This window comes from Hipposideros armiger, unplaced genomic scaffold (assembly GCF_001890085.2).
Source record: "Hipposideros armiger isolate ML-2016 unplaced genomic scaffold, ASM189008v1 scaffold_51, whole genome shotgun sequence".
NCBI classification, from domain to species: domain Eukaryota; kingdom Metazoa; phylum Chordata; class Mammalia; order Chiroptera; family Hipposideridae; genus Hipposideros; species Hipposideros armiger.
This window is the reverse complement of record NW_017731401.1, coordinates 4,044,128-4,065,295: the sequence shown is the minus strand read 5'-3', so window position 1 is coordinate 4,065,295 and position 21,168 is coordinate 4,044,128. Positions and strand designations below refer to the sequence as shown.

Genomic DNA, 21,168 nt, shown 5'->3' with positions numbered 1-21,168 from the left:
CCCCATCTCATTCTTTTTTGCATTCCCAAAGGCAGCCTCATTTTGTCTCCTCAGAGGCATCGGCACCAGCCAGGCAGTGACTCGTTCTCAGAGCTGACAAACTCCATGAGGTCTCTCCAGCAAACTTCTATGTTTGAGTAACCTCAACATTTTCCCTCTGTTCTTCCAGCCTCAGGGATGTGAACTGCTTCCTGGAATTACTATCCCCTCTTTCTCCTTTTAGCTTCTTAAAGTTCTCCAATAACTAATTAACCAATGACTTATACTAAGTTTTCTTTGTTGAATGCTTCTGGCAATTTCTGTGTCTTGGCTGGACCCTGATGGATATAGTACTTGCACCTGAAGGGGGTCCAACCCAACAGGGCTCCACCCCTGATCAGCTGGGTCAGAAGGCCCGAAGGAGTAGAGCAGCCTGCACTGTTTTGTGGACCTGCTGCACAGACGGTTTTTGCTCTGGGTCCTAAATGAACCACAATGTATTTACCTACTCCCTGGCAGATGGATGTTTGTTTCTAACTTTTCCTACTATAGACAATGCAGTAAACAACCTCAAATAAATATTTTTTCACATGTAGGCAAGTGTATCTCTAAGATAAAGTTATAAAAGTGGAATTGCTGGGTCAAAAGGGTTGTCCAATTACCCTTTATAGAGGTTGTAGCCATTTGGTCTCTCACAGGCAATAAACAGAAATTTATTTCCATGAGAAATAGGGACATCAAGAAAAGGGAAGAGGCAAAGGGTGAGCAGTTTGCTCACTTGGTCAGAGCATGGTGCTGATACCACGGTAGCTGGTTTGATCCCCGCATGGGCCACTGTGAGCTGCACCCTCCTTAAAAGAGTCAACTATGCCATTGTAGCATGAAAGCAACGTGTAACCAATGACCATGGCTGTTCCCCAATAAAAAAAGATAAATAAAGAAAGAAAAAGGGAAGAGGCAACCAGGTATGGCACCCTTATCCCAGTGTCCCAGTAAGAGGGACAAGGTAGAGGAGAGATGCTCATCTAAGCACAGAATGAGACCAATCACTTGAGGAATTACTTTGTGGCCTAGGCTCCATGGACCTCACTTTGAGCACTTTGGAGAGAAGAGAAGCTAAAATACAAATGGAAAAGCTCTTTTCAGTACTTTGGTACCTGCTTAATGAAGGGTAACACCAAAAATGAGGAGAGAGGTCCTTCGCCACAGATCACCAACAGGGTTGAGCTATCTGAGGAGGCTTCATGCTGTGCCCAGTGGATACTCAGTACCTAGCAAATGTGGCTGTGGTGGCCAGCAGCCAGAGTGATACCTAGAGATGCGTGGCTATTGGAATAGCACGGCTATTGGCAGTGCTGCTGGGCATATTCTATGTGGTAACTATAGGCACATGTGAGAAACCTCCTAGGGATTCCCCAAACACCTGGGTGGAAATTTGTAGGGTGCTGGGTCTGTTTCCTGCAGTATCAGAGAGTGTAAGAGCTGGTAAAACACAGGCTACAAACTCTCATTTGCTAAGGTTGTCCCTTTTTTCATTTTTACATCTTTGCCTCATACACTGGGGTGGGCTTTAGTTTAAAAATAACAAAGTAAAATATTCGTCTTCCTACAACACATCTCAGCAAATTCAGGTTGTGACTAAGTCATTTTTGCCATCTGCTGTTTGGTTTTTCTTGTCATGTATCCCCTGTTCAGCAGAGCTCTACTGCAGTTATCATTGCCCTTGTTTAGCAGATAGGCTACCTTCCTCATGCTTGCTTTTACCAATTTCACCATAGCATCATGTGGTCACAAAGCTGTGTTCAAATAGAGCTGTGTCTTCCCTACCCTGTAAGATGTCGGCTGGCTTCCTGCAGAAGACTTTTGTTGTATGTGCCACTGTGTGTGTCATTCTTAATTTACACGCTAGAGATGCTGTCGTCGCCAATTAACGTTTTTTGTTTTTTTTTTGGTAGGACCCTTAGTAATATTTATTTTATTTATTTTTTTTTATTGTTAGTTTCAGGTGTACAGAACAATGCAATAGTTACCCTTTTCACCCCAATTAACGTTTTTTTCAAGGGCCCCCTGGATGCATAACACATTGGGATTCATTTAATATTCCCTTTGTTTCCGATATCAGGTGGTTCCTTCAAATGAATTTTTAAGTATCTCAGTGATGATGAAGAACAGAGGCATCAATTAGAGTTCAGGAAGACAAGCCTTTGCAGAGCATGCTTAAAGGAGAGCATCAAGGATTGGTATTAATATTTGAAAGTTTAAAAGAGGGTATACTTTTCTTCTAGTCAACAAATGACAAAAGCAAAAGGCACTGCAGTCATTGTTCCTGGACAAAGCTTGGCAGCATTCCATTCAGACATCTGCTCTTTGATCGCCCCATTTTCCTCTTCACTTGCTTCAGTCCTTCTCATCTTCAAGGCTGAGTCTGAATATTTCTTCCTGAGGCTTTTCCTAATCATTTCTGCCCTGAGGGATAACTCCCTCCTCCAATTCCTCTAGCCCTTTTACCTATCATTTGGAAATTTAGCACATGATGCGTTATACTATTATTGAATAAATATATGTTCATTCTCAAGTATATTAGAGAACTGTCTGGACAATTTCTTTCTTTCCCATTCTCAGGATCAGCACAATATTCTGTCAATCTCAATATTTGTAGAATCTCAAGAAATAATTATTAATGGCAACAGTATTACAATCAGATGGAATTTTATTTTTAAAAAAGAGTGAAAGGACAAGGCTGAAGCTTTGCCAAGTTGAGACTCATAAGCACCATTAATGTTTTTTAATCTAAGAGTTGCGTGTACATGCTTTTGGGGGAAGGTGGGGAAGGCAAGAACATCACTGGAAGTCAGCAGTTTGCCTTTCAAGATTCAATAAATTTATTTATTTTTTTTTTTGCCCTGCCTAAGCTGTGTTTATTTTTGGTCCATCCCTTTCGATGTGACAGTAAGCAGTGTAACATGGCTGACGGTTGTAGGAGTTGATAAGAGAACAGACCTAAACATTTTCACTTCAGAAAAACAAACATTCGGTTCCGTCATATACTTTGGATTAAGAACACACCATCAGTTTTATGACGTCAAGAACCTTGGCCCAGCGAGGAGGCCGGAGACACACGAATCCCACCAGCAAGGAGACCCACTGTCGCGCGGCCGCTAGCGATTAACAGCAGCCTGTGAGCTCTCCTCAGGACGAAGCTCCCGCGGGGCCCCGCCCACCCCGGTTCCGGGATCCTCATTGGCCGGCCTTCCGCCCGCTCTCTCTATTAATCCTGGGACTTCTCAAAGGAGGCGGGCATCCCCACTTAGGGTATTGATTGGTCGAATCTTAACGGAGGCAAGCAGTTTTAAGAATTTCTATTGGCTCTTAGGCTTTAGAATGGGCGGGGAAAGGCAGAGCGACAGGGCTCAAGGAGGGAAGCGCGGAATACGCCGGCGCGTAGTCGGGGACGCCAGGCCAAGGGTTTTGCTAGGGAACACTGTTGTTGCCCCGCCCCTTTCGGGGCTTTTTGTCCCGTTAACTGTCGGAGTGGCGGGGGCTCCAGCGCCGGGCGACATGCCGGTGCGCTTCAAGGTGAGGCCGGGGTCCCCGGGCCCGAAGGCTGATGGGGGGAGCCGTGGCGGGGCGGGTGAGGGCCGCGGGGGCCTCGCTGGCTTTCTGCACCGCGCCCCTCGGCCCCGCAGAGCCTGTCAGCCCCCGAGCCTGCCTGCCACGGTTCTGGAGGATGATTGTGTCTTCTTACCTAGCTCCCTTTCCGCTCACACTCACTTCCGAGTTACCGAGTGGAAGAGTTAGATGGTGTTGAGATAGGTTTATTTTGGGAGGCTCAGAGGAGTGGAGAAGGAGGGAGGGCACTATCATGGGAACTAAGGCGGCCTCCGATTGGGACACTGTGGCCCATCTCACTGTTTAGCATTGAACCCCCGTCCCCCGCCCCAAAGTGCGTATGTCTATTAAAGAGTTGAGAAATGGGACCTTAACAAGATAAAGACAAGGTATAAGAAACACATATTATTCATAGTTATGCATTTGTTTCGGGGTCGTTAAAAGTTTCAGGTAGGTGGTAGCTGACAGGGTCAAGCACCCTTCAACATAATAGTTGACCACAGCTTTCCACAAGCCCTGTCTTAGCCTTTTATCTTAAGGGTTTTGTATCTAGAATGGGAGGGGGATTTGTCTTTCTTTGGTTGACTTGACAAAATTTCAAAAGGTACTGGGCATACAACGTAATATTGTGTACTCGGTGAGAGCTTAATTAGGATAATTACACTGATGAGGATTTAGATTGTCACAGTTATTAGACAAGAGCTCAGGCTTTAGAATGAGACAACCAGCGGAAGGGTAGACGCTCTGAGCCTCAGATTCCTTCTAGCAACGGCCTCAAGTGGTTGTGAGGATTAAAGGATATAACACGCGTGAACTGCTTAGCAGAAGGCTGGGTAAATATTAACTATTATTTAGGAGCTCTTCTTTGTGTAATTATCAATCTTAAGTCTTGTAACCCTTTTTAGAGGTTCAGAAATTATTTTTACTGATGTCTGCTTTAAAGCAACGTTCATTCATTACACTGTATTCAAATTGTACTTTACATTACAGGGGCTGAGTGAATACCAGAGGAACTTTCTGTGGAAAAAGTCATATTTGTCAGAGTCCCGTAATTCCTCAGTGGGGCGAAGGTACCCATGGGCTGGACTTAGATCAGATCAATTAGGTAAGTTGGACAAACTAATAGTCATTATAACTTGAATAAACCTTGAAGTAAGTTTGCAAAATGATTACAAAATTGTATTGTTCCATTGGTGTGGTTGACTTATTTATTTATTTAACACATATTTATTGAGGGTTTGCTATAGGCCAGGACTATTCCCAGCTTCTAGGGATATAGCCTTGAACCAGATAAGGACTGTTAATTGTAGGGAAGAACAGTGAACAAATAACTCAATAAATAAACTAGGGGATTTCAGGTTTTTATGTAAAATTGTAGCATGATAGACAACTTGGGGGAGGAATAGATTGCAGGAAATATGCTTCAGATCAGATATTTGACCTGAGACATGGAAGCTGACAGTAGACAAGTCTGGGGAGGAGTACTACCAAGGTGTCGAGGAATGGAAGCTTAGATAAAGTAGGTTGCCCAAGATTCACAGCTAGGAAATGACAGAACCATGATTTGAAATCAAGTTTGTATTGTTCAAAACCTGTGAATTCAGAGGCCATGTTCTTGACATCATACGTGCTTCCTCCCTATATCCCTGTATCCCAGGGAAGTCAGAGCCTGGGCCAAAGCTTCCTAGAGCATGGTAGAGGGGAAAAAGAGACAGACTGACATTATTCTACCTGCTGCTTAATTCTCCCTTCCTAGAGTGTAAGATCTTTGAGAACAGGGCTCTGTATTTACCACCTTGTTCCCGCTCATACCTGACATAGGGCCTTGACATACTGTAGTGCTTATTAAAACTAATTTCTGATTGAATGAATAAAGTTCAATTTGAATCCACATTAGCTGTGTGACCTTGGGCAAATTGGGCCTGTTTCACCTAGTGGGACTTAGGAAGCCCATTGCACAGGATTGCTGGGAGCGATTAAATGAGATGATGCCTGTTAAGGACCAGGTGCATATATACAGATGAATGCTTGGTACCTCATATGTGACATGTATGAGAGTGCCTGATGTGTGGTATATAAGTTCTTCAAATGTTAGATGTTTGAAGCCAGGAAAACAAAAAAAGGCTTATGAGTGGAGTGCCATGCCTGGGAAATTGGTAAAATGAGAGTGTTTGGAGAACAAAGGAAAGAGTGGGCTAGAGGGGTGGCTCTTTTAGGACTACTTTGAAGATAAGGATCCTTTTCCCAGAACCTCACTTCCAAAAAGCTGGGTGTCCCTGCCTCTCAGGCAGGGTGATGTTCATAATCCTCTCTAAATGACCAAAAATTCCACAAATTTAAGACTCCATTAGACTAAGAATCCAAAATAAATCTCTCAAAGTGTAGATACCCACTGAGGGCCTAGAGAGGGGTATTATGACACTAGGAAATTGGCTCACCAGATAGTTGCCTCCATGACATTTTAACTTAGATCAACTATATTTGAGGGTAGAAGAGTGATTAAATGAGACCGTGGGAGCAAAGTCACTTTGAAGAATGGAACATTACAAAAGGAGCAATTGTCTAGGGGAGACATGTTAATGGAGAATATTAGGTAAGGGGGAGGGCCGGAGTGAGGACTCTAGGATATTCAGAAAGGGAGGTGGGAGGTTAGCCAGGAACAACAGCGGTGTTACTACCTAGGACTGGCCTGACATGCTGTTAACAGAATGTGTTTTCCCTCACAGTGGCTTTTTGCTGGTTCTGGGGGACAAGGGCAGGTCACTTGAGAATCCTCCCCTTTCATTTTGCTATTTTACCAGAAGCCTCTCTCTGTGTTAAAAGCAGTGAGAAGTCTAGGGCAGTGGTCTTCAAACTCTTTAGCTTTTATACCCCCTAAAAGTCTTTGTACCCCTTCACATTTTTTTTAAACTTTATTGGGGAACAGTGTATTTTTTCCAGGACCCATCAGCTCCAAGTCAAGTTGTCTTCAATCTAGTTGTGAAGGGCACAGCTGACTGGCCCATGTGGGAATTGAACCTTGGTGTTAAGAGCCTGCGCGCTAACCACCTGGGCTAACTGGCCACCCTTCCCTTCACATTTTTAAGTTGATATTTAATTTTTTAAATGATAAGTGTAAAAAATAGTTTCTAAGGATATGATTTCTGGTATAGTGAATATTATATATGTATTTTACATACAGTTTATTAAAACTTTGGAGCTGCCAATTTTGCTTATTTAGTTTATGATAAATGTTCATCATAGATATAATTGGTAAAGTCAGTTCTCCTTTGGCAAAACTAATCAAAATTATTTTCTGTGAGAAAAAGGGTTTAACTTTTCCAATCCAAATTAATGTGTTAATATGCATATATGCATTTCACATGATGACACTCACACCTGCATTTTCATTCTAAGATAGGTAGATGGAAAAGGTGTGGAGCTGGATGAAGTAAGGTGCTGTTCCTTTGTTATTTCTAATTTCTGCCTTCTTTGCTTTGCTGTCAAATATTCTCCCTCAGGAGCTATGCTTCCTTGAATTGTCCCTTTGTTCTGCTCCCCACCTATGAGATTTTTTTTTTTCTTCCTGGGGCTGGGTGAGAGGTGTGTCTTTCTTTTGTGAAGTGGGACAGGGGTGATTATGAAAGGGGTGGTGGGAAATAAAAATACAGATGGCAGATGCAGCTTTTAGGCAGATCAGTGTCAGGAAGTAGTACATATGGAAGTTAGGATCTGGAAAATGATTCCCTTGGGGTCACCAGTTAGTTCAGTTGGTTAGAGCGTGGTGCCGATAGCACCAAGGTGATTGCCGGTTTGATCCCCACATGGGCCACTGTGAGCTGTGCCTTCCTTAAAAGAGTCTACTATGCCATTGTAGCATGAAAGCAATGTGTAACCAATGACCATGGCTGTTCCCCAATAAAATTAAAAAAGAGAGAAAATGATTTCCTTAAGCTGTCCATTTCTGTTTACCACCTCCTACCCCCAAAGTCTTTATGTGTCTCCAGACATATATGCACCCAGTTTGAAGACCACTGGTCTAGGGAAGCCTTGTAAGGGTGGGGACTCTGCGTTCAATGGCCGAAACATCCATAATAGGGGCTAAAGAACTGGGCTTTACCACAGGCCTGATTTTTTGTCCACCTTCCCTCTCCTTCCCTTCCCTTCCAGTCTTAATTTTTCTTTCCCACTCTGCACAGTCTTCTTTCTATTCAAAGAATGGCCCCAAACTGGAGCAGTCACTTAGTGGCTGTCATTCCTTAGCACTCCTTTTTACCTGGGTAGAAGGTTAAGTTTTTTGGACATTTGCTTGCCAGACAGAAATATAGAGAAATAGTATCTTAGCACTTGTTAAAAGGGTTCATTCTCTTTAATTCTCAGGAAATCAAGGCAAATGTAGAACCAAGATCCAGAATAAGGACATCTCACCCCTTCTCATCTGGGTCTGCTCTGCATAAGAGAAGCTTTGTGAAAAGTTCCAAATTTTGACAGTACTAGGGCCCATTGTTCTATTAAGTAGCACAGGAAAGTAATTAGAAACGGAGGTAGCATGTACTGCGGGCTTGCCAGGCCCATCACGTTGCTGTTTTAGTGACTTGTGTGAGGATAACTCGAATGTTGTGACCCCGATTAAAAAAAATTTTTAATGTCAAACTTTTAATATTTCTTTAAAGCCAAATTAAAGATTTTATGTTGAAAAATTACTTATTTTTTTATCATGTAACTTGAAGGATATTGTGTGTGTGTACCTCAACTGAATTTTAAATTCCATGTCTCTTCTCATAGGTATTATTAAAAGTTGTCTGTGTAACTTTATGCTTTGGTAGCTGATACTTTTGTGTATTATATTTTGTAGGAATCACGAAAGAGCCAAGTTTTATTTCAAAAAGAAGAGTCCCTTACCATGACCCACAGATTTCAAAATCTCTTGAGTGGAATGGAGCTATTTCCGAGAATGATGTGGTTATATCACCAGAACCTAAAGCCCCAGAAACACCCGAATCACAAGAGGCAGAGCAAAAAGATCTTAACCAAGAAAGAGTTCTTGCACTAGAACCCTCCAGGGTTCCCAAGAGAACCAGATCTCACTCTGAAGACTCCAGAGCTGAAGGGGCTTTAGATATTGTGGAAAATAATAAGAATGTAATAGCAAATCACATACCAGTTAATGAAAATGTTGAACTGGAACATTCTACCAAGCTTCTCTCAGAAAACGTAGATAATAGGGTAAGTATATTCACTATTTCTTTACGAAAGAGTAGAATTCTTTGCAGATTTCATCATTTCAGTAATACTACGTTTTGTGCTTAAAATTTTTCATTGTTGTTTTCTTGTCTAATGTCTATTAGAATAGTTAATAAGAGGTTATTGACTTTAGTTGCTGTGAATTAGTTTTATTCTTAATAGTCACTTTGTACTGGTTATACTGAAGTATCCCTTCATTAGGTGGACAGCTTGCTTCTGGATTTTATTCATCATATATCAGCACCTGAGTCCTAAGGGAGAGATCAAGTTGAGACAGAGAAGGGGAGCAGGCAGTTACCCCTGGCAGGGATGGTGAGCTGACTTCTACCTAGGCTCTTTTCAGTTCCTTATTGTATACCAGCAAGAAAAAAAAACAGAATCTCAATTGATAAAATGCAAAAGAAAGGAGAGTTTTGGCTGGATCTCAAAGACCTTGCAGTTCTGCTCTTATGTCATAGCTGGCCTGCGGAAGGTCCCTGTGAGCACATAAGCAGAGGCTGCAGGGACCCGTGCACACATCTCACTGCCTCCCACATTTTTCTCCATTCCACTGTGCTTCTTCCCCATTTCATGCCCATCGCTGACTGGAACCACAGAGCGGCATTTAGAAGTGCTGGAGAAGAACCCGTGGCTTACTGCAAAAACCAGGGGCCACAGGGGAATCACGGAGGGTGAAGTGTAAGTCTGGTGGGCAGGGAAGGGGCGTCCCAGAAGCAACATGTGGATGAGGCAAGGTGCTGTTGTTTTTTAGTAATAGATTTAATTATAAGTAATTGCTAGGAAGGAACTGAGAGATGTTAATCTTTTTCTGGGATGCATAAGAATTCCTTAACAGTATTAAGAAAGGAATTTTAAATAGTTTGACAATTTAATAGGGAGATTATTTATCAATTGAAAAAAATTAGTTGTACAACTATGTGCATATAGTTAATAATGCTGTACTACATACTTAAACATTTGTAAAGAGGGTGAATTTCATGTTGTTTCTTTACCATAGTAAAAAAAAAGTTTGAATAGAAATTTTTAATGACTTTGGGATTTTTTTTTTCCTAACAGTTGGATAGACATCTGCAGAAGAAAGCTGGATTGACTGTTGTTCCTTCACATAATGTCTTGAGGAATTCTGAATATCAAAGACAGTTTGTTTGGAAAACCCCTAAAGAAACCGCTCCAGTTTTTGCAGCCAATCAGGTAGTTTTAATGGATGAAAGACATTTTTTAATATCATCATCTAATCTAGTCATGCAGATTTACACAGAACTAATTGCTAAAAGAAATTAGACATTGAATTAGGCTTAGAGGTAGGCTCTAGAAAAGTGAAAATGAGAGTCTTGCTAAAATCATCTTATTACTTTTGATTCATAGTAGTAATGTTATATCGTCTTAGCCTAAAAATTGATGATCATTTTTGCCAGATTCATCACATATGTTAAATATGAGACAGGGTAATGAAAACTTGGGGACAAGTAAGTTTTTGCATACTGTGAGTTTTTTTATTTATTAAAAACTTATTAAATTGGTTTTATTCTAAAATGTGTTTAGTTGACTAATGTAGTGCATGTTTTCTGTCTTCTAAGAAAAGCATAACTGCTTTGGATATTTATTTTAATAAATACAAAATATGTTGAAAGTAACACAGGATATATAATTTTGTCCTTGTATTAAATGAATAATAATAGGAATTGACAGTTTAACTGTGTTTATGAAATTCAAAAGCTATAATGATAACTATGTGGTATTAGATTTCATTGTACTCTTGTACAATTTTAGTATTGGACTACCATTACTAATAAATACTCTGTTGTTTTACTACTATCATCCTCTAGAGTCTAGACACATCGTAAGCTCTTAACTCTCATTTGTATTCTTAAACATACTCCTAGACCTAGGTAGGAAATACTTCCATTTAAAATATCCGCAGAGGCCCATGATAGCTTAGACTTTTGTTTCTCCTGATCTTTGTGTTTTTCTTTATAAACACACACACACACACACACACACACACACACACACATACACATACACGCACGTGCATGCGCGCTCACCTTCACATACCCTCACATTCATTTTCTACTGTATCTTAACATTCACTATATACCCATGAGGACAGAGAGGATAATTAGAGTCAACAAAGTAAGAATATTGGTCATCCTACACTAAGATAGTAATACCAGTGATCCTATAAATTGTGGAAGCTTTGGGCTTAGTTATTACTCAGTTTTTTATAAACTGAAATTTATATAACATTTTAAGAACATACAAAAATAACAAAGTGATATGTACCCTTTCTGAACCTAGTAAATAGGACGAGTACTTGTTTTGCTGGCTTACAAGTATTCTTGGATAGTCAGTGTGCCTACAAAATTACTTATGACATGAAAATTGTCAATTGTGCAGTTTTCTTAGAGTATTTCACCTTTAAGATAGAGCTGATTCAAATTAAAGCCCCATTGACAACTTTTACATATTTCAGTGAAAGTATTGTATAGAAATGTTCTTGTTATAGGATCAGAAGTATAATATGAAATAAATCACTAGCAATACCTTCACTGGTAGTTTTATTGCTTTCATTAGTGAAGGTTTCAAATAATGTTGGGGGGAAGCAATTGCTCTTTGTTAGTTCAAAGCATATCAATTTCAGGGTCTGTGGACTGAAGAGCTCTGTGACAAATTTTGAATGCTTGTTGATGGGGAACCTCTAAAGGAGCTGTTTACTTCCATTTTACCAGACACCTGTTTTCTGAATGGAAGTCTTGTATTAATATGTAAAGGAGTTGGAGCAATTTTTGGCAGAAATTGCCACATTTTCTTTATCCATTCATCTTAGATTCATTCCATGTCTTGGTTATTTTGAATAATGCTGCAATGAACATGGGAGTGCAGATATCACTTTGGGATACTGATTTCTTCTGGAAATATACCCAAAAGTGGGATTGCTGAGTCATATGGTGGTTCTGTTTTTAATTTTTTGAGGAGCCTTCATACTGTTTTCCATAGTGGTTCTACCAATTTACATTCCCACCAACAGTGTACAGGGGTTCCTTTTTTTCCACATCCTTGCCAACACTTAACTTTTATATTTTTGATAATAGCCATTCTAACAGGTGTGAGGTGATTATCTCACTGTGGTTTTGATTTACATTTCCCCGATGATTAATGATGCTGATCACCTGCTCATGTACTCATTGTCCATCTGTGTGTCTTTGGAAAAATGTCTGTTCAGTTCCTCTGCTTATTATTAATTGGATTGTTTTTTTCCCCCTTTTGTGTGAGTTCTTTATTATTTTGGATATAAATCCCTTAAGGATATATGATTTGCAAGTATTTTCTTGCATTTTATAGGTTGCCTTTTCATTTTGTTGGTGGTTTCCTTTCTGTAGAGAAGCTTTTCAGTTTGATGTCATCCCACTTGTTTTTGTTTTTGTTGCCTTTGTTTTTGGTGTCAAATCCAAAAATTCATTGCCAAGACTGATGTCAAGGAGATTACCCCTTATGTTTTCTTCTAGGATTTTTATGGTTTCAGGTTTTACATTCAAGTTTGTAATCCATTTTGAGTTGATTTTTGTGCATGGTGTAATACTGTGGCTCAGTTTCATTCTTTTGCATGTGGCTGTCTAGTCTTCCCAACACCATTTATTGAAGAAACTGTCCTCTTCCCATTGTATATTCTTGGCTCCTTTGTTGTAAATTAATTGAACATATATATATATATATATATATATATATATATATATATATATATGGGTTTATATCTGGACTCCCTATTGGGTTCTTTTGATCTATGTGTCTGTTTTTATGCCTCTGCCCATTTTTAAATTGGGTCATTTTCTTGCTATTGAGTTGTTTGAGTTCCTTGTATATTTTGAATATTGACCCCTTATGAGATCTATGGTTTGCATATATTTTCTCCCATTCCATAGGTTTTCTTTTCACTCTGCTGATTGTTTTCTTTGCTGTACAGAAGCTTTTTAGTTTGATGCAATCCCATTTATCTATTTTTTTTATTTTTATTTTTTTCTCATTTGTCTGTTTTTGCTTTTGTTGCCCTTTGGGTGTTAATTAGACATGTGAAATTGCCTTTTTTTGTATCCTGTGACATTATATGTGACATTTTTTAAGCAATTGAAAAACTAAGTTCTGTATATTTAACCCACAAAAAAACTAAACTAAAATAATTTTTGTTTTAAGGTTTTCCACAATAAAAGCAAATTTGTTCCACAATTCAAAGGTAACTCAATCATCCATGAAACTGAATACAAAAGAAATTTCAAGGGTTTATCTCCAGTGAAAGAACCAAAATTAAGAAATGATTTGAAAGAGAACCGACATTTTGAAACAATTTCTCCTGAGAAGGTATCCCTCAACTCTTTAAACAAAACAAGATCCTCAGTTTGGACTTTATTATTTTCTTTCACTTACCACCACTTGAAATTTTGGTTTTTAGCTAGTTTATTAATTTATTTGTTTGTTCATTAAATGCCAAATGTTCACTGAGCACTTAGTAGGAGCTGGGCTCTGGATAGGTACTGCGAATCAATGATAACCATGCTGAGCCCTAAGCAGCTCTTGGGCTAATGGGAGACAGAGATGTAAATAACTAAATATAGTTATATTGTATATGTAAAGAGATGTAAATATGAGATGTAAATAACTAAATATAGTACAGTGTATTGAATGCTTAGCAAATGTAGCAGGTTTTTCTGCTATATCTAATATCAAATGATTGGCCTTACAGTAATGTGAGCTCCAGGGGTAACATAGTGACAGAAACACATACTTTAAATTAAATAATGGAAATCAAACACAAATACCCATACACTCTTGTATTTTAAGCCAGAGTTTTAGCATGCCAAATTATAGCCAGTATAATTCACATGATTTACCTCAGGATGTACAAATACATGCTCCTGTGTGAAATTATAGCTATTTAAGTTACAGCATCAGGTTAAAATTATTGTAAATTATAGGTAAACATAAGTCCTATTTTCTAATCTCCTGGAATGTTATACCTGATATTTTATGGGTTCTAAAAATAGAAATTATATGACTAAAAGTAAAATGTTACAGATCCATAAAAAATTTTTTTGAACCTATGATGTTCTTGGAGAGAAAAAAGAGTGAAGTTATTCAGTAAAGCAATGTGGTAACTTATTCATTGGGACCTTATATTTAATTACTGTAACACAATTAAATGTAAATTTAATTGTACTATCAAGTACAAACGTAAGATCACTGTTCAATAGGTAGTAACAGAGTTTATTTATTTAGATGTTTATTTGTTAGTTAAACAAACCTTTTTCCTAGCCATGGGTCTAAAATTTTTATTGTTAGAAAATAAAAGTATATCCTGAGTAGGTGTACTTAAAAAAACTAGCCAGATATACTAGTTTCAAAACTTGCTTGTTGATTTCTTGTGATTTCCATGTTACCTTTAGTCTTTAAAGCTTACTTCTAAGAACAGAATTGTAATACAGTATCAAAGTATACCTTATAAAATTTATACTTTCACTTTAATGTATAAAATATTTTAAGCATAAAAAGTTTAAATTATTTTCATTTTAGTGTAATAGTACAGACAATCCTTTAAAATTAGAAGCAAAGATGGCATCAAAAGACTTAAACCAGCCTAAAAAGAAGATCATTCCATGGAGACATCAAAGGCTTGGGTATGTATTTTATAAGATAAATAGCATAGTATTTAGATGATTAACATGGTGAAATATTTACTCTCATTTCATTTCTGTTAGGAAGGTGAATTCTGAATATAGAGCAAAATTTCTGAGCCCAGCTCAGTATTTATATAAAGCTGGGGCTTGGACACGTGTGAAGGAAAACATACCAAATCAGGTGAGCATACATAAGCTCAGTAAGCCCACATTTTCTCTGAGCCTGTTATCAGTTTAATTTCACAATGAGTTTAACTTGGTAATAGACACTACAATTTAAAGATGTATAATACAATAATAGTATTAAAAGTATCAGACACTTAAAGTTGTATGTATTAGGATATAATTTATCAGTGTGTTTACTTTTTTTTTATACGAACTAGCTTCTTAGAGATTAATATTTATTATTATAAAGGCTTTAAAGTTAAAAAATTTTATAATCAATATTTGATCATGTTAATAAAGTCAGTTTATACAATTGTAGCATGATAGATTTTATTATTTTATAACATCCAGTCCTCCACCCTCACAACTGAAGATGAATTAATTTTCAAGATTAGTTTGTTTAACAGTGGTACCCCCTGTCAGCGTGTGCTACTACAGTCTGTAAGTACAAGGAAGGAGTGCTGATAGGTAGGTTAAGTTACAGTGTTGGGAGATCCTGACATGTGGGGGGAATTCTCAGGATCCTAACAAGAGGTTTGAGGTAAAGGGTAAGTCTTGAGCTGGGAGGTATTAATTTAGTGCTAGCTTCTTGTAGTCAAAGGATAAACAGTGGAACTTTTTTGTTTATTGTACAGTTAACATCTTTTAAACCACATCGTGATAGTTTTCTGCCTTTTCTGTGTGAATTAGCTAAGTTAAAACAGTTTAGATTAGACATCAGTAAACACCCCCTCCCCCAACATTGTGCAGACAGGGATAATTTGGATGGGGAATGAATCTTTTATTTAGCTCCATACTTAAAGCCATGGCTGAAAATTATGTGTAATCAGCTCTTGAGGGAAGTTGTTAGCACCTTGAGCTGCTGGCTCTTTGCACTGACAGATCCCAGACCCATGTCCTCGTGATTTCTGTGCTCCAAATGTTGTTTCAGGAGGTCACTTGATTCCTTCCACCATGGCTGCTCTTGGTACTCTCTGCTTCTTTACTTGAGCATGGCTCAGAGGCAATACAGGCAGAGTAAGAGACCAAGCTCGAAGCTGTCCCAGATATTACTGGGGGCAAAATTCATATATTCACGCTGGTGAGATCAAGTTATAAATATGAGCATTGAAAGCAGCCATGATGGAAGAAAGGAATTGAGTCAGCTAAACTTTTGAGCAGTTTGTTACCATGCTTTGTTACTTCTCAAGGAGCTCTGTGCCTGAGGAGTCTGATGGGGAATGAGGGAAAGCTGGGGGCAGAGGCAGGACACAAAGTGTGGCCATAGAAGGCTAGTGTGGCCAATAAATAGGCTTAGGTGCTTCACTAAGTTGGTTCATAAGAAGTTTCTTGTTTTGGAAAAATTATCTTAGTCTTTGAGACTTCTTTAAGATGAGTTGGTATTTAGATCTCAGATCTAAACATTTAATGGACTGAGAGGATTGTTGTATCTGAAGTCATGATAAGCTGACAGTCCTTGTCCTGCCCTGATAGAAGAGAACATTTTTGTTGTTGTTAATTTAAGATCTGCCTTTTTTAGGGTTTCCTATTATGTCTTGGTAATGTGACTTTTGGGGGAGTTTGTTTTATTAGTTGCTATTGGTGACTGTAAATATTTAAATTAGTGGTATAGTTTGCCTTGACCTTATGGGCAAAATGATTCAAAAAGTAAATTGAATTATTTACTAATAGTTTCTAATAAAAGAGTTAGAAAAGAGTAAGAATTTTTAGTAAAGAGGTCAGTGATCACTGATGGTGATAACAGTTTTAGTTCACATTTAATATGGGCCACATTTTATTTAAGTCTTAGTTTTTCTTTTTAACTGGAAGACATTTACTGTATGTGGCTGCCTGTGAAGTATCTAAACATAAGGTACTCCCCCATTTTCCCATTCCTAACATTTCATGAAGGAATATTATTCACACTCTTCAAATGCAATTGGACATCAATGACTTTGTTACCATTAGAAAGTTAACTCATTTTTTGAGTCATGTTACACTTTTCTAGCCCATATATCGTATCTTCATTTCCTTCTATGTTGTTTAAGATACTGTAATTTTAAAATCCATTTAGTCTAGTCACTGGGTATTTTATCCTAAGTCCCAAGTACCTATTCATATAACATTAGGGAGGTTGTTTTTATTTGTCCAGTGGTTGTATATTTCTTATCTCCATAATATAACCACTGGTACTATTGTTTTTTTAAAATGCACACTTAGATTGTTTTTAATAATAATCAGGAATTATAATTATTAGGTCCCATCCTCAGAATAACTACTGAATCCATGTTAAATTTCTTTTTTCCTTGATTGTTAGGTAATCTAATCATCCAAACTACTACATTGGTTGAGGTTATTTTAAAAAACTTTTCAACTACAATTGACAATACAGTATTATATTAGTTTCAGGTGTGCAACATAGTGATTAAACATTTATATACTTATAAAGTTTTCACCCCAATAAACCTAGTACCCACCTGACACTATGAATAGTTATAACAATAGTACTGACTGTATTCCCTATGCTGTACTTTATATCCTGGTGACCATTTTTATAACTGGCAATTTTTACTTCTTAATCCCTTTCACTTTTTTCACCCAATGCCCTGCCATCTGGCAACCATCAATTTGTTCTCTGGGTAATTTTTTCTAATGTGTCTTCCACAAATAGACTTTATTTCAAGATAAAGTCCCACATTTGAGAGACATTCTGTAATTTGATGGACATTGTAAGGACTACTAAATATAAGATGATTCCTCATTTTTGGGGGGGAGATGATTTTTTGGAAAAAATAGTTTTTATTATTCCCTCCCCCCAGTTTTCTGAGTTTGTATTTTCTTCATATACATTTTAAATGATTTAGTTGAATTCTTAATTTGGGAAAAGAAATTCAGAAATGAAAACATTCTACTTGTAGTGCTTATTATGTCATGTAATCTGATGACATTACCTGGAAAGAGGTGTATGTGTTGTTTTAATTGAGTTTGGAATGGTTTATTTATATCCTTTTTAGTGGCTGTGCTTGTTGGCTGTAGGGATTGTTCTTAATACTGAGTTCACACCATTGAGTTTTTTAAAAATTAAAGTTTATTGGGATGACAATGGTTAGTAAAGTTACATAGGTTTCAGGTGTACAAATCTGTAATATATCATCTATATATCACATTGTGTGTTCACCACCCAGAGTCAGTTCTCCTTCCATCACCATATATTTGACCCCATTTACCCTCATCTACCACCCTCCTCCCCCTTTACCCTTTGGTAACCACTAAACTACTGTCGGTGTCTATGAGTTTTTGTTTCTTCATTTGTTTTTCTTGTTCCTTTGTTGTTTTTGGTTTTATATCCCACATGTCAGTGAAATCATATGGCTCTCCACTTTTTCTATCTGACTTATTTCGCTTAGCACAATAATCTCAAGATCCATCCATGTTGTTGCAAACGGCACTATTTCATCTTTTCTTATGGCAGAATAGTATTCCATTGTGTGTATGTATCACATCTTCTTTATCCAGTTATCTATGGAAGGACACTTTAGTTTCCATGTCTTGGCCACTGTAAATAAAGCTGCAATGAACATCGGAGCACATATATCTTTATGGATAAGTGTTTTCAGATTTCTTGGGTAACCACTAATTTTTTTTTTTTTACTCTTTCTAGTAGAACACCTTACTTTGGGAGTAATCAGCCTCCTAATTTCTCATCTTAGTTTAGGATTATAGAAGTTTAAAATTATGTATTTGTAAAACATTATAACATTAGCACCAAGATTATTAATAAAGATTGCTGATAAATTTAAAACATTGTTTTGAATGTCAGTAACAAATGGAACTGAGTAAACCAAAGTTTTACAGTATTTCTATAAGTATCTCCTCTCCCTCCTCCTTCAAAAGTTCATGTCAAATAAAACTGGATCACTGAGTATGTGAAGAGTATATTCGTCCATCCTTTCCTTTATCAAACAGTAAGGTCTTCTCTCATGGATAGAATGCAGCCTCCTTCACTGCTCCTTTCCACTCACCCTACACACAGTACGAGACTGACAGGCTGCCCTTTTGATTCAACTTATATCTCATTTGTTTATTATGGCATAGACAGTACCAATATATAATAATTTATCATAGAGGATGTTGGCCTCCTCTACCAATCTGTGAGCACATTGAGTCAGGGACTTTCTTGTTTATCTTCGGCTACCAGACTTCTAGCTCAGGCCTAGCACTTAGTCCACACTCAAAACAATGTTCAAATGCTGCATTCTTCCCCTCCTCAAGGGGTTCATAGGTTAATGGGAAGAATGACATGAGCAATTAATATCAGTAGGATGAAATAAGTACTAATGGGGATATGCATGAAAGGCTTTTAAGAACACAGAGGAAGAAGCAATGCTAAGGCTTATAGATTTTATCATGTAGGTGATGGAATGGCCATGAAACATTTGAAACATGGGGGTACATATTAGAAATAAAACCTGGATTATATCAAGGCACTTTAAACAAGGTTCCTGTGCATTCAGAATACTTTGGTTAGTAGTTCGACTCAACCCATGTGTCTCGGTTCTACCTGTTAAATTAAAAAACCACTACAGTAAATCCTCACTTAACACTGTTGGTAGGTTCTGTGATTTTAAGTGAATGACATATAATGAAACCAGTTTTCCCATAGGCTAATTGATATAAACAAGAGTTACATTCCTATGGCATCTCATCAGTGTATTAATGAAATGACATTGAACGAAACATTTGAGGACGTCGTGTATTCGTAATTTTCCTTAAAGAATAGGAATTGACAGAAATAATAAATGAATATGGCTCAATTTTTTTGGCAGTGAAGAAAACAATATTTTGAATTTTCCTTCAGGAATGTTTCAGGTTTGGTTCATTAGAGCAGTTTATATGGTTTCTTACGCCAGGAGGATGCTGTCCTTTGCTTTGGCTAATTCCCTAGAGTTGTAGCACTTTTTCTTTGCATTCAGTAGTGTCTTCTTAAGGAGCTGAGGACATTTTTCTCCAATTGCTTTTGCAGTGCCAAATTTCATTATTTGCTTTTTTTCCTTTAAGTGAAAGAAAAGCAATTTTAGCAGACAGTATCCACATATCCTTTTAATGCTAATATTCCATCTTTATGATAGAAAAAAAATAGTCTTTTTGAAAATAAAGATTATTTTATTTTAATTTTATTGAGGTAACTGGTTTATAACAAGCAGGTTATTTTAGACAGAATTTTAAAGTGCAACATAAATTTTTTACATTATGGAATTGTATTTAGGGAAGCCAGCAGGTGGCAGTATGATGTATAAAATGAAAGCATTTCAAATGAGTTATGAAAAGCTCCATTTCACATGAAAATACGTTATTTGCATATTAGGGAATTCACATTACCTTATAGTTCATCAGAACATTTTTTTTTGTATTTTGTCTCTCTGTTGAATATATTACAATTATTATTTTGTGGGATTAGAAGATTACTGTATATATTTAATACATTTTTAAAAAGTTGAGGTTTTGCTGATTCCAAGGAAGTTGAGGAATTTGGAGGGGGAAGCGCCATGACTCTCTCAGTGGGGGCTTCTATACTAGTAACAGCTGTATATAAAACTAGGAAATTAAGACCAGGGCTTGGGGTGTCTGGCCAATCAGTAATCTTCCAGAGGTAGGGAAACTGGAATACTAATTAGGTTACCTGTCATGGACACCATCCCAGCTATGCAATAATGTGGCTGATTTTCAAGGTAATATTAAGATATCTTAGTAACTGAATTAAATATTACTAAAAATACTTAACAATTTGATTGACAAGTTTGGTATATATTTAGAATAATAAGGTATTTCATTGATTCCCATTAATATTCATTTATGGCATTAACCTGTCATTAAGTATGTTTCTGTATTCCTCCCCTAGGGTTCTGTAAATGCCATGTGGTATGCGGAGGTTGGTTGCTTTTGAGTTTTTAAAAAACTATAATAATGCATAGAATACTTGTGTAATTTCAGTTGAAATAGGAAGTAGGTGTCAATATTTTTCTTAGATGCTACAAATTTCTCCCTGCCTGCTGGCCTGAGATAAAATAACTGCATTGTGCTTTAGCTTAACTGTTTTAATTTCTGCTTAAAAATGCACATAGATTAATGAATGTATGTGGCTATTTTTGCTTTAATTTCTTCTTGGTCTCTGGCTGTATGTGTGCAATGTCTTTGATATGCTACTTGGTGATATTTGCAAAGGAGCATTTACAGTAATTCATAATGCTTTAACTCTCCTACATAGGTTAAAGAACTCCGAGAGACGGCTGAGTTTTATAGAAAACGACTTCAGGGAACACATTTTTCTCGGGACCATATGAATCAGATTCTGTCTGATAACAACTGCTGTTGGGATGTTTCCTCAACCACGAGCTCAGAAGGAACCATTAGTAATAACATTAGAGCACTAGATCTTGCTGGGTGAGATGTTCTTTGCATGGTGAAAAAGTATGTTGTAGCTTATGTAGATCATGGAATTATATAGGAAAAGGACATGACTACTCAAAATTTGTCTTCTGGTCAAATG

The 21,168-nt window shown here is 37.5% G+C and overlaps 1 protein-coding gene across 4 annotated transcripts in view; it reads left to right on the top strand.

Moving 5' to 3' along the window:
• The first annotated feature begins 3,426 nt into the window (after nt 1–3,426).
• The window catches only part of SAXO6 (stabilizer of axonemal microtubules 6), a 31,936-nt gene continuing 14,194 nt past the window's right edge, over nt 3,427–21,168 (top strand). For 2 of the 4 annotated variants that reach the window (XM_019640591.1, XM_019640589.1), the window contains exons 1-9: nt 3,427–3,555; nt 4,579–4,693; nt 8,423–8,793; nt 9,868–10,002; nt 13,000–13,164; nt 14,374–14,477; nt 14,559–14,658; nt 20,521–20,550; nt 20,887–21,062. In XM_019640591.1, the coding sequence (XP_019496136.1) occupies nt 3,538–3,555; nt 4,579–4,693; nt 8,423–8,793; nt 9,868–10,002; nt 13,000–13,164; nt 14,374–14,477; nt 14,559–14,658; nt 20,521–20,550; nt 20,887–21,062 (1,214 nt within the window). In that variant the 5' untranslated portion in view covers nt 3,427–3,537. Of the gene's footprint in view, nt 3,556–4,578; nt 4,694–7,947; nt 8,265–8,422; nt 8,794–9,867; nt 10,003–12,999; nt 13,165–14,373; nt 14,478–14,558; nt 14,659–20,520; nt 20,551–20,886; nt 21,063–21,168 lie in introns of those variants that run through there. The other 2 variants (XM_019640590.1, XM_019640592.1) reach the window with 2 other exon arrangements.